This window comes from Sapajus apella, unplaced genomic scaffold (assembly GCF_009761245.1).
Source record: "Sapajus apella isolate SASKATOON/1434 unplaced genomic scaffold, GSC_monkey_1.0 scaffold2, whole genome shotgun sequence".
Lineage (NCBI taxonomy): Eukaryota > Metazoa > Chordata > Mammalia > Primates > Cebidae > Sapajus > Sapajus apella.
Window position 1 is genome coordinate 25,921,600 of NW_022436942.1, and position 14,491 is coordinate 25,936,090.

General features: G+C 41.4%; 1 protein-coding gene across 12 annotated transcripts in view; it reads right to left on the reverse strand.

The window, feature by feature from the left end:
- Nucleotides 1–14,491, reverse strand: part of LARP4 (La ribonucleoprotein 4) — an 85,485-nt gene that overhangs the window by 62,168 nt on the left and 8,826 nt on the right. For 3 of the 12 annotated variants that reach the window (XM_032293686.1, XM_032293651.1, XM_032293660.1), the window contains exon 2: nt 7,355–7,403. The exons of 8 other annotated variants lie outside the window; for them this stretch is intronic. Coding sequence is in view for 1 of the 4 variants with exons in the window: in XM_032293638.1 (XP_032149529.1) it covers nt 3,289–3,291 (3 nt within the window). In the remaining 3 variants the exon portion in view is untranslated. Of the gene's footprint in view, nt 1–3,288; nt 3,306–7,354; nt 7,404–14,491 lie in introns of those variants that run through there. One more of the 12 variants, XM_032293638.1, reaches the window with a different exon arrangement.

The following is a 14,491-nucleotide window of genomic DNA, read 5'->3' on the forward strand; positions in this document are numbered from 1 at the left end:
AAAAAAAAAAAAAAAAAAAAAAAAAAAAAAAAAAAAAAAAAGATTATGTTTAAATGAGTTTTTTTTTTAGACAGAGTCTCACTCTGTTGCCCAGGCTGGAGTGCAGGGGCGTGATCACAGCTCACTGCAGTCTCGAACTCCTAGGCTCAAGCAATCCTCCCACTTCAACCTGGTGACCAGCTGGGACTACAGGTTTGAGCCACCACATGGATAGGTTGTTTTCATTTTTGTAGAGATGGGTTATGGCTATGCTGTCTGGCCAGTCGTGAACTCCTAGCCTCAAAGGATCATCTCACCTTGGCCTCCCAAAGTGCCGGAATTATAGGCATGACCCACCACAATGTGACTAAATGGGCTCTTAAGGAGAGAATTTGTTTTACTTTTGCTAGATGTCTGCCTAGGAAGACTATTAATCTGGACTAGATTTAAATTTTCAATTTGAGTTTTTTTTTTTTTTTTTTTTTTTTTTGAAACAATAGGTAGTGTAAATTCTAGCCATACTTTGGAATCAAAGAGGATTTATGTTTACAATTATCAAAGACCTCTCTTGCACCAACCCAGGGCGAAGGCAAAAAACTGTCAAGAGTGCTTTTCTCTGGGGAAGGTTTTTTTTTTTTCCCTACCATTTTTGAGACAGGGTCTCACTCTATTGCCCAGGCTGGGGTGCAGTGGTACCATCAAGGTTCACTGCAACCTCGATCTCCCAGCTGAAGCAATCCTTCAACTTCTCAGCCTCCCAAGTAGCTGGGATTACAGGCACACAACACTTTGCCCAGCCAATATTTTTTTTAATATGGGGTTTTGCCATGTTGACTAGGCTGGTCTTGAATGCCTGGACTCCAGTGATCCTCATGCTTCAGCCTCCCGAAGTGCTGGGATTACAGGCGTTAGCCACCATGCCCAGCCTCATTTGCTTTCTTACTAGCTTAAATCTCTGCTTTAAAAAAAAGCTTTGTATGTATTGAATTGGCAGTGGCTCACACTTGCAATCTCAGCATTTTCAGAGGCAAAGATTGGAGGATCATTTGAAATCAGAAGTTCAAGACCAGCCTGGCAACATAGGAAGACCCCATCTTTACAAAAAAAGATTAAAATCTTAGCCAGGCGTTGTGGTACACTTCTAGAGTTCTAGTTACTTGGGAGGCTAAGGCTGGAGGATTGCTTGAGTCTGGGAGGTTGAGGCTACAATGAGCCAAGATCATACCATTGTACTACAGCCTGGATGACAAATCGGGACTGTCTCAAAGGACAAAGCAAAACAAAAACAGCTGGGGCATGGTGACTCATGTCTTTAATCCCAGCACTTTGGGAGTCTGAGGGAGGCAAACTGCTTGAGCTCAGGAGTTCGAGACCAGCCTGGGCAACTTGGCAAAATCCTGTCTCTACAAGGATTTTTAAATATTATAATTAATTTATATAAATTAATTAAATATTTTAATTAATTTAATTTTTTTAATATTAAAAAAAACCTAGCCAGGCATAGAGGCACGTTCCTACAGTCCCAGCTACTTGAGAGACTGGGGCAAGAAGATCACTTGAGTCCAGGAGGTCAAGGCTGAAAAGAGCCATGAGGTATTCCCAGAATAGCTAATTCATAGTATTTCAAGAATATCAGTATTTTTTTCTTAAAGTTATATTAAAGAGTAATTCCAACAATTGAGACAATTATGTTATAACAGAAAAAAATTAACTTTATTCTGCCACCCAATAATTACGTAAGCATCTCATTTCTCTGTCTTTAAGAACATAACACTTAGGCCAGGCACAGTGGCTCATGCCTGTAATCCCAAAGGGAAGACAAGGCTGGTGGATCACTTGAAGTCAGGAGTTTAAGACCAGCCTGGCCAATATGGTGAAACACCGTCTCTACTAAAAATACAAAAATTAGCCAGGCGTGTTGGCATGTAGCTGTAGTCCCAACCACTTGGGAGGCTGAGACAGGAAAATCACTTAAACCTGGGAGGCAGAGTCTACAGTGAGCCAAGACTGGGCCACTGTACTCCACTGCACTCCAGCCTGGGTAATAGAGTGAGACTCCGTCTCAAAAAATTAATTAATTAATTTAAAATAGAAGTCTTTTATTTTGTAGTGCTCCTTGGCTTTTGGTCTCAAGCTGTTAGAAGCTTTTACAATAATAGCAAAACCAGTAACAAAATAACCCTTACACAGGGAGCTAAAGCAACTTTACAGGAGCACCATGAATAACTAGCAACATCTTACATTACAGATGTTAATTCACAACTTCCTCATATCTTAATTAGCTCAGGGAGAAAACCAACTAGTTTTCAAATAGCCCCACCAAGAGAGGTAATAAGGTATTATTTAAGAGCTTATAAGTAGCAATTTTCAAAAGCAAGACACTTTCATATTTGCCACTATATAGAAATGTAAAAAGTGCTCCTTGTACGAAAAGTATCTTATAAAATTTTTTAAACAATCACTATTCAAATCCACTCTGGCTAAATTAAGCAGAAGAGTTTTGTTTTGTTTTTGTGAGACAGGGTCTCACTCTTTTGTCCAGGCTGTAGCAGTAGCACCACTTAAGCTCACTGCAGCTTCAACCTCCCGAAATCAAGCAATACTCCCACCTCAGCCTCCCAAGTAGCTGGACTTTAGGCGCATGCCACCATACCCGGCTAATTTTTACACTTTTTGTAGAGACAGGATTTCATCATGTTGTGCAGGCTGGTCTTGAACTCCTGATTTCAATCTATCAGCCCACCTCAGACTCCCAAAGTTCTGGGACTACAGGCGTGTGCCAGCATGCCCGGCCTGAAAGGTAATTATTTTTTTAGATGGGGTCTCACTCTGCACTGGTGCGACCTTGGCCCACCGCAACCTCTGCCTCCTAGGCTCTAAGGGATCCTCCCACCTCAGCGTCTTGAGTAGCTAGGACCACAGGCACGTGCCACCATGCCCAGGTAATTTTTCTGTTTTTTCAGTACAGACAGGGTTTCACCATGTGGCCCAGACTGGTCTCAAACTCTCGAGCTCAAGCGATTCACCCACCTTAGCCTCCCAAACAAAATGCTGGTATTACAGGTGCTGAGTCACTGAACCCAGTTCACCTGAAAGGTATTTTTTTTTTTTTTTTTTTTTTTTTTGAGACAGAGTCTGACTCTACGACCAGGCTGGAGTGCAGTGGGGCATGATCCTGGCTCACTGCAACTTCCATTTTCCAGTTTCAAGCAATTCTCCTGCCTCAGCCTCCCAAGTAGCCGGGACTACAGGCACGCACAACCACACCCAGCTAATTTGTTTGGATTTTTAGTAGAGACAGGGTTTCACCATGTTGGCCAGGATGGTCTTGATGTCTTGACCTTGCCATCCACCTGCCTCAGCCTCCCAAAGTGCTGGGATTACAGGTGTGTGCCACCGCGCCCGGCCCTGAAAGGTAATTATTAAAGAAGAGTATCACTACTCCTATTGTCACTGGGAGGGCTAAAAAAAAAAAATAGATGCAAAGATAATATCACCCAAAATAATGTTGCACAAGTGGTCTGGTGAGGAAATCACTATCCCTGTCACCACCAGGCACTAAATAACAAGATTCAAATCCATTATAACCTTTACTACTACCAGGACCAAAGCCGCATCTCTCTATTGGGAACTCATTCCACAACTATTACCTCCACTTAAAACTGAACAACCCTGCTGCCATGCCTAACTGCAAAATGGAAGTTATAAATAGAACCTTCACTTCCTTATATTGTGTACTTTCAAAGAGAAGTCATCTGAGTGTGTCTGTAGGTCACATGCCTGCATCCAAGAGAACATGGAGGACAGAGGCCGTGGCTCACGCCTATAATAATCCTAACACTTTGGAAGTCCAAGGTGAGTGAATCACTTGAGATTAGGCGTTTAAGACCAGCCTGGGCCACATGGCAAAACCCCATCACTACAGAAAAACAAACAAACAAAAAAAAAAAAACAAGAATTAGCTGGGCATGATGGCTCATGCCTGTAGTCCCAGCTACTTGGAGGGCTGAGACAAGAAGACCGCTTGAACCTGGGAGGTGGAGGCTGCAGTAAGCTAAGATTGTGCCACTGCACTCCAGCGTGGGTGACAAAGTGTCTGTCTCAAAAAAAAAAAAAAAAAAGAGAGAGGAGCTGGGAATTTGAGTTTTCACTAGTACACATACTGAGGAGGCCTGACCCATAACATGCGCACATTTGCAAATATAGACATTCAACCAAAAATTGGAAGGCTTCAGATATGACAAATAGTCACCATAAGAGACTAAGGCTAATATTTAACATACAAAGTTGGAGGATTATGCTCAAAAACATTTTCTCCTGATGGGGTATACTATTTCATTAAATATTTAATAACTGATCAAAATAATTAATAAATATATTCCCTTCAGCAGTATACTACCCTAAAATCTGATGTGTCCCTGATGATTAATGGTGCTAAGAATACTCCAAGTGGAAGGTCTATGGCATACAGACAAGCAGTACTTCTGGGCATATTAATCTTTTTCATCAGCCTATATATATTTTATTTTATTTATTTATTTTTGAGACAGAGTCTCACTCTGTCGCTCAGGCTGGAGTGCAGTGGTGCAATTTTGGCCCACTACAACCTCCCACCTCCCAGGTTCAAGCAATTTTCCTACCTCAGCCTCCTGAGTAGGTAGGATTACATGCACACACCACCACGCTCAGCTAATTTTTGTATTTTTAGTAGAGACAGGGTTTCACCATGTTGGCTAGGCTGGTCTTGAACTCCTGACCTCATGATCCACCAGCCTCAGCCTTCCAAAGTGCTGGGATTACAGGCATGAGCCATCGCGCCCGGCCAAGATTACACATTTTAAAAGCCATCGATGCACGCAAGAAGACATATAAAAGATTGTATAGTGAAGTATTGAAACCACAAGTAAAAAACTGAAAACTACCTAAATGTCCACCTATTGGTGAATAGTTAAATATGGTATATCTTGGGCCATTTACTAATACAGAAATTGTTCCAATGCATATTGTTCAGTGAAAAAAGTCAAGCTGTAAAACAATAAGCACTTTATATTATCATTTCTATAAACAAACAGAATCACCGTACAGATAAATATATAGATATAGGCTACGCATGGTGGTGCATGTCTGTAATCCCAGAGCTTCTGAAGGCTGAGGCTAGCGGATAGCTTGACCCCAGGAATTCAAGATCAGCCTGGGCAACACAGTGAAACTGTGTCTCTACAAAATCACACAAATTAGCCAGGCATGGTGGCATGCACCTCTTAGTCCCAGGTACTTGGGAGGCTGAGGTGAGAGGATGGCTTGAGCATGGGAGGAGACTGCAGTAAGCCGAGATGATGCCACTGCACTCCAGCCTAGATGACAGAGCAAGAGTCTTGTCTCAACAAAACAAAACCCCACCATCACAACAACAAAAAACCCAGAGAAGACCTGAAAGGTTACAGTACTGTTAACAATAGAATTACAAATTACTAAGATTGTTTGCTGAACATGAAAACTATGCAAAGGACAGACTGAAATAGTTTATGATAAGATATCATTTTTACCCTATTGAACAGCCCAGGTTCAAGACTATTTTGATAAGCATAAAAAGGAAAAATCAGTCCAAGCACAGTGGCTCACACCTGCAATCCTACCACTTTGGGAGGCCGAGGTGGGCAGATCACCTGAGGTCAGGAATTCAAGACCAGCCTGGCCAACATGGTGAAATACCGTCTCTACTAAAATACAAAAATTAGCCAGGTATAATGGCAGGTGCCTGTAATACCAGCTACTTGTGAGGCTGAGACGGGAGAATCACTTGAATACGGGATGTGCTGCGTTAATATTTTAATCAAGGACAAACTGTACATACAACAGTGGTCCCATAAGATTATAATGGCGATACCATATAGCCTAGTGTGTAGAAGGCTATACCATCTAGATTTGTATAAATATTTTCTGATGTTCACATAATAAAATCCATGACACATCCCTCAGGATGTATCACTGACCAAGGCAAAATTGAATTTAAAAAGTTTTGAAAAATGCAGAAAAAAATCCAGAAAGCATGGGAAATGTTCACTGTATACTGTAAAATATATATTTTATAGCATATTTTAGTTGTATATGATAGTATCCATATAAAACAAAAATCCTTACCATCTCCAAAGTAATGTGTTTTTGCATGCTATTGAGTTAACCAATGGCCGGTCGCCCCTAAGTCAGTTTAACTAGAATAAAATATATCTTTTCATTTCAATTCTAGATAGCCAAGCTGGTTTTGTTTGTTTGTTTTGTTTCTGAGATGAAGTCTCACTCTGTCACCCAGGCTGGAGTGCAGTGGCATGATCTCGGCTCACTGCAACCTCCGCCTCCCGGGTTCATGCGATTCTCCTGCCTCAGCCTCCTGAGCAGCTGGGATTGCAGGCGCCCACCACCACACCTGGCTAATTTTTGTATTTTTAGTAGAGATGGGGTTTCACCATGTTGGTCAGGCTGGTCTCGAACTCCTTACCTCGTGATCCACCCACTTCTGCCTCTAAAGTGATGAGATTACAGGCATGAGACACCGTGCCCAGACGATAGCCAAATTTTATTCATCTTCTCACCACAGTTTAACAAAGACCACCATCAAAATCTTGATCACTTCCACAAAAGCCCTTGAGTTTACATAGTTGCAAGTATCTACTAAACAATGTAAATTGTCCAAATGCATGCTAAACTATCTGCCAACATACACATAGTAAGCAAGCACGTGGATACACAATAAAAATATCCAAACAGGGCCGGGCGCGGTGGCTCAAGCCTGTAATCCCAGTACTGTGGGAGGCCGAGGCGGGTGGATCACAAGGTCAAGAGATCGAGACCATCCTGGTCAACATGGTGAAACCCCGTCTCTACTAAAAATACAAAAAATTAGCTGGGCATGGTGGCGCGTGCCTGTAATCCCAGCTACTCAGGAGGCTGAGGCAGGAGAATTGCCTGAACCCAGGAGGCGGAGGTTGCGGTGAGCCGAGATCGCGCCATTGCACTCCAGCCTGGGTAACAAGAGCAAAACTCCGTCGCAAAAAAAAAAAAAAAAAAAAAAAAAAAAAAAAAATCCAAACAATCTGTAAAACTGACAGTTCAATCAACACCCTTATTTCTAAGCAATATGTCATCCCCAAATAAGCCAAAGGCAGTCCTGATTATTTGCCCATTTAATGCTAAATTCTACTTTCAGAGAGATAAAAATGAAAGGAAAAAAGAGAACCATCAAATTCTTATAAAAATGTTATCTTCCTGTCCTAAAATGCTATAGATCTAAAGAAACAGAACCAACAGTTAGGAAAAAAATCACCATAAATATGGTACAACCATCTCTTTGGACATACATAACTTTTGTTTTACTTACCTATTTACTATCAGAAACAGAAATCCCATGCCACTTAACCCCACAAATGCTGTAAAACAGAAATAAAATGTATAAATTGATTAAATGTATTTTGCCCCATGGCAGATCAATCAACCAGGTTCAATTTCACATCTCCCATACTGAGAGGGCTACTACTAAGTTATAAGCACTTAGAGGAAAAAAAAAAAACCTGTCATTTCTTCCCATATAACTTCAGAATCCTACCAGAAGATGCATAGGGCTATTTTACAAAAAGTAAAAATGAAAATTAAAGTGGGAATTCTTCACTCATTCAGAGAATGGAAATAACACTTATGGAACACTTAATTCATCTTCTTAACAATCTCAGTTAAGTCCTATTATCAACCACTCTTTTTTTTTTTTTACAGACAAGGAAAAAGTTACTTTACTTCAAGGTAAAGTAACCTGCCCACAGTTACATAGCTATTAAGACAAAATCCGGATTTAAATCTAAGGAATCTAGGGGCTGGGTGTGGTGGCTCACACCTGTAATCCCAGCAGTTTGGGAGGATGAGGCCAGTGGATCACTTGAGGTCAGGAGCAAGACCAGCCCTGCCAACACAGAAACCCCATCTCTACAAAAAATACAAAAACCAGCCAGGTGTGGTGGTGGGCACCTCTAATCCCAGTTAGTCAGGAAGCTGAGGCAGAAGAATCGCTTGAACCCAGAAGACAGAGGTAGCAGTGAGCTGAGATGGTGTCACTGTACTCCACCCTAGGCAAAAGAATAAGACTCCGTCTCAAAAAAAACAAGGAAAAAAAAAAAGGAGTCTAGAGAGTACATGTTCTAAGCCACTGCAGTACAGCTGCCTTAGAAAAAACTTTAAGAGTTATATATACTACATAAGGAATATTATAATTTCCTCTTTAGGCCAAATGGCCCCTGGACCCAGTTTTGCCTAGAGTGACTAAGGATCCAAAAGAAATGAATACAGAAAATAGCCACCAGATGAGAACAAGGGTCCCAGACCAGGCTTGGTGGTTCATGTCTGCAATTCCAGCACTTTGGGAGGCTGAGGCGGGCGAATCACCTGAGCTTAGGAGTTCAAGACCAGCCTGGACAACATGGTGAAACCCATCTCTACCCAAAGTACAAAACTTAGATGAGTATGATGGTGCGCGTCTGTAATCCCAGCTACTCGGGAGGCAAAGGAGAGTAGCTTGAACCTGGGAGGCAGAGATTGCAGTGAGCCAAGATCATCATGCCACTGCACTGAGGACAGAATAAGTCACTGTCTTAAAAAAAAAAAAAAAAAAAAAATCACCTAGGAATCTTGATAAAATCCAGACTCTGATTCAGTAATTCAGGGGTAGAGTTTCTATTGTAACAAATCAGGATTTTTCTTCTAACCAACCCCTGGGTTAAATGAGCTTGCTGCTATTTTTTTTTTTTTTTTTAACAGTAATGGTAACATAAGGAGTTTGCTGCTATCTATGGATAACACTGACGAGCAAGAAAACTGGACCCACCCTAAATTGTCTCCATCAACCTCTCCAGGTTGTCAAAAATCAGAATTCACTTGCCCTCTATTGTGGAAGAAAATCTGAAGTTTATTCATCAATATTATGATCAGTATTATTGCTGGTACTCCAGTACCAGTGGAAAAGACAGGACTTATATCCTAAAATTCCCACTATCTTAATCAGATGGCATCTGTCATTCATCAAAAGAACCTGACACCACCATAGATTAGTGGCACTTAACCTTTTGGTGTCATGAATTGATGTGAAAATATGATCAAAGTTACAAATTTCTCCCTAGAAAGTTCAACATAAGATTCATTAATCCTTTCATTAAAGATAAAGAATTCTCAGCCAGGCTTGGGGGCTCACACCTGTAATCCCAGCACTTTAGGAGGCCCAGGGAGAGTGGATCGCCTGAGGTCCGGAGTTCAGGACCAGCCTGGCCAACATCACGAAACCCCATCTCTACTAAAAATACAATAATTAGCCAGGTGTGGTGACAGGCACCTGTAATCCCAGCTACTTGGGAGGTTGAGGAAGGAGAATCGCTTGAACCCAGGAGGCAGAGATTGCAGTGAGCGTACCTCGACATTGCACTCTAGCCTGGGGGAGAAAAGTGAGACTTTGTCTCAAAGAAAAAAAAAAAAGATAAAAAAATCCTCTATTAGTAGATATCTAACTGACTGGGTGCTGTGGCTCACACCTGTAATCCTAGCAAGTTGGGAGGCCAAGAGTTCAAAATCAGCCTAGCCAACATACTAAGACCCCCATCTCTATTTAAAAAAGATATCTAACATTTAGTATTTAATCCTCAAAATATTCACCCATTACTTCAAAAGAACTTAAACATACCTCAATCTCAAATACCAAAATAATTTTTGTTTTGAGACAGTCTTGCTCTGTTGCCCAGACTGGAGCGCAGTGGTGCAATCTCAGCTCACCACAACCTCTGCCTCCCCAGTTCCAGCGATATTCCTAACTCAGCCTACTGAGTAGCTGGGATTGCAGGTGTGTGCTGCCACGCCTAGCTAATTTTTGTATTTTTAGTAGAGAAGGGGTTTTACCATGTTGGTCAGGCTGTCTCAAACTACTGACCTCAGGTGATCCGCCCGCATCGGCTTCCCAAAGTGCCAGGATTACAGGCACGAACCACTGTACCCAGCCTGGTACCAGATATAATTCTAAGTGTTCATTTTATTTATTTTTCTTTCTTTTCTTAGCCATAAAACTTTTTTAAAATTCACAGCTGTAATCCCAGTACTTTGTGAGGTCGAGGCAGGCAGATCACTTGAAGTCAGTTCAAGACCACTCTGGCCAACATGGTGAAACCCTATCTCTATTAAAAATACAAAATTAGCCAGGCATGGTGGCACATGCCTGTAATCCCAGCTACTTGGGAGGCTAAAGCAGGAGAATTGCTTGAACCTGGAGGTGGAAGTCGCGGTGGGTTGAGATCGAGCCACTGCACTCCAGCCTAGGCAACAAGAGTGAAACTCAGTCACCAAAAAAAAAAAAAAAAGAAAAAAAGAAAGAAAGAAAGAAAAGAAAAGAATTATTTTATTTTTGCCCAGGAGGCAATCTTGGCTCACTGTAGCCTCCATCTCCACCTCCCACCTCCCAGGTTCATGCGATTTTCCCACCTCAACCTCCCGAGTAGCTGGGACCACAGGTATGTGCCACTAAACCTGGCTACTTCTTATATTTTTTGTAAAAATGGGTTTTCCCATGTTGCCCAGGTTGGTCTTGAACTCCTCGGTTCAAAGGATCCTCCCACCTCAGCCTCCCAAAGTTCTGGGATTACAGGTGTGAGCCATTACACCTGACTCAATTTTAATTTTTTATATAGCAAAGGGATCTTCCTATGTTAACCTGTTTGGGTCTTTTTTTTTTTTTTTTCTGAGACAGAATCTTGCTCTGTCACCCAGGCTGAAGTGCGGCAGTGCAATCTCAGCTCACTGCAACCTCCACCTCCCAGGTTCCAGCAATTATCCTGCCTCAGCCTGCTAAGCAGCTGGGATTACAGGCACGTGCCACCACACCCACCTGATTTTTATTTATTTATTTTAGTAGAGATGGGGTTTTGCTATGTTGGCCAGGCTGGTCTCAAACTCCTGACCTCAAGTGATCCACCTGCCTCAGCCTCCCAAAGTGCTGGGACGACAGGCAGGAGCCACTGCACCTGGCCCTGGTTGGGTCTTGAACTCCTGGCCTCAAGCCATCCTCTTGCCTACCTCCCAAAGTGCTAGGATTACAGGTGTCAGCCACTATGCCCAGCCTACAACTCTAAGTGTTTTATTCTGTCAATTCTCTTAACATCCCTATGAGATAGATATTAATATTATCCTCCTATATTATTTTTTTTTCCTTAGGACAGAGTTTCACTCTTATTGCCCAGGCTGGAGTGCAATGGCGCAATCACCGCTCACCACAACCTCCGCCTCCTGGGTTCAAGTGATTCTCCTGCCTCAGACTCCTGAGAGTCTGGGATTACAGGTATGTGCCACCGTGCCTGGCTAATTTTGTGTTTTTAGTAGAGATGGGGTTCCTTCACGTTGGTTAGGCTGATCTGGAACTCCCAACCTCAGGTGATCCACCCACCTCCGCCTCCCAAAGTGCTGGGATTACAGGGGTGAGCCACCATGCTGGGCCTACCCTCCTATGTTACTGTCCTCAATTTATAGCTAAGGAAATTGAAAAAGACGTAAAACAACTTGCCCAAGATCAATACAACAAAAAAGTGGCTCAGTCTCAGGAGAGATTTAGACCCAGGCAGGCTAGCAGAAGAGTCCATATTTTTAGACATTCTTTTCTTGCCTGCTGGTCAAAGAAAAAAAAAGAATCTTTGATGCAACCTTGTATATAAATGTATCTTAATTTTACTCAGTCACTGTCCTCCTATTTTTTTCTTCCTCCAAATTAAAAGGCAAAAGTAATCCTATTTTCATTATCTTGCTCAACTGCAACTTTGTGCCCTATACACTTACATTTCCCATAGCTAATATATATACATATATATTATATATGTATTCATTTAAACCTCACATATAAATGTGTATTTTTTTCTTTTAATTTTTAAGACATGGGATGTCACTATGTTGCCCTGACTGGTCTCGAACTCCTAGACTCAAGCAATCCTCCCATCTCAGCCTCCCAAAGTGCTGGAATTACAAGTATGAGCTACACCACCTGGCCTGCCACAGCCAATATCACATTTTTTTTTTTTTTTTTGAGACGGAGTTTCACTCATGTTACCCAGGCTGGAGTGCAATGGCGCGATCTTGGCTCACCGCAACCTCCGCCTCCTGGGTTCAGGCAATTCTCCTGCCTCAGCCTCCTGAGTAGCTGGGATTACAGGCACGTGCCACCATGCCCAGCTACTTTTTTGTATTTTTAGTAGAGACGGGGTTTCACCATGTTGACCAGGATGGTCTCGATCTCTTGACCTCGTGGTCCACCTGCCTCGGCCTCCCAAAGTGCTGGGATTACAGGCTTGAGCCACCGCGCTGGGTCAATATCACATATTTTAGTGCCACTCATGTGCACTGTTTCTTTATTAATATGGAAGGAAAAAAAGTCTTGCCAGTAAGCACACAGTAAACCTCTACCCTCTTCTGAAAATTTACAAGTTATTACACAAACTCAAATACTTTTGAGAAGGAAAACAGGTAAAACATCTGTCCCAGAAAATACGTGTATGCTGTGACCCTCCAGGGCACAATGGCAGGTATGGTCATCTTACCTGTTAGGTAGCAGTATGACATACTATCCAACTATTTGCTACACAAACCCTGCATTACTGCTGACTTTTTCACCCTGACAAGAAAATCCTCTTCTCTTCTCTTCTCTCAATAACGTACAAACCCAATAGAACTAAACTACTCACCTCTGGAGTTTTGACTTTTATGAATGCAGTTCACATCCCATCCCTAATAATATTCATCTATAATACTCTTCTGTCTTTGGTTTAGAGCCAGTCATTTAAAAACAGTAGAGATATTCTGTGAACCAAAGATTGGTTCAAGTGGTCGGACAAGGACACAGGTAAGACAGGAAAGATGAGTACACGTTTAAACGTTTCTCTTTCTTACATTTACTTACACTTTTACATTAGAATTTTTTTCAAAAGAGTAAATGTAAAGTGCCTATTTGCATTTTAACATTTGTATTCCTTTAACTAATCTTCATTTTTTTGACACAGTCTTGCTGTCACCCAGGCTGGAGTACAGTAACATGATCTTGGCTCACTGCAATCTCTGCTTCAGGGTGTGCCTCAGTCTCCAGTAGCTGAAACTACAGACACACGCCTCAAGTGATCCACTTGCATCGGCCTCCCAAAATTCTGGGATTACAGATGTGAGTCACCACGCCCAGCTGTATTCATTTAAACCTCACATATAAATGTGTATTTTAACATACTGCCACCTTCATTCTTCTTTTAAAACTTTTATTTGTCCAAACAAAAGTATAATCTCCAAATATTAAAAAAAAACTTTAAATAATTAAACTGGGCTGGTCCGATGGTAGTAGGTTATCAGAACTTATTAACATTAGTGTCACTAAAGTTGGTATACAACCCCCAACTGCTAAATTTGACTGGCTTTAAAAAAAAAGAAAAAAAAATAACTAAATTGGTTTGCCCTAAATCAGATTAAATTAGTAAGAAGGCTGAGATGAAAATTTAGAAGTTATACATCTCTTAATTAGTGCTATCTCACAGTGATTTTTACAATTATCAGTGCTATGATCACGTAGTTCAGTAAGCTTTCCAGAAATATTTACTATATAAAGTACAAATTTTGGAGGTTTTTGGAAGGCACCAATACCTTTATACCAAAATATAGTTGGTTTTGAGGATTAAATGATAGTATGCCAAGCCATTACCTAACACAACCTGTCAGAAGATATCATTATTCTCAAATTACAAATAAAACTTCAGGTTCAGGGAAGTTATGTTACCTGCCTCAGGTCATACGTTTGAACTCAAGATTCTAAAACCATTATAGAAAATCATGGTTTATAATACAAAACATTTACAATGTTTTCAAGATTGGAAACCTATCTCAAATATTATGCCTTAAAGAAAATGAAGTTTCAGCAAACCAAAAACTATAGGAATGACAAATCAAAATGCAATGAACACTACCAGAGCCAAAGGGTCATTTTTCATTTTCAAAAGGATATTCAAAGAGAAGGTTAGAAATCTTTTTCATAACTTCACAATGATAGCTGGATTAATGAGTTTCTCAACTTTCTCTACTTTCTACTACCCTGCAATACAGACTCAAACTACAGCATCAAAATCTTGTTTTAAGCTCTAGCGTAGAAGACCAAACATAGATTTGAAATGTTCACGTCTGATACTAACTATTACTTAAACTAGCTAGGAAGTAATAAGGAGCTGGCAGATAGTGCAAACAAACCAAAATTGATCAAAATACAAAATAGCCGGGCGCGGTGGCTCAAGCCTGTAATCCCAGCACTTTGGGAGGCCGAGGCGGGTGGATCACGAGGTCAAGAGATCGAGACCATCCTGGTCAACATGGTGAAACCCCGTCTCTACTAAAAATACAAAAAATTAGCTGGGCATGGTGGCACGTGCCTGTAATCCCAGCTACTCAGGAGGCTGAGGCAGGAGAATTGCCTGAACCCAGT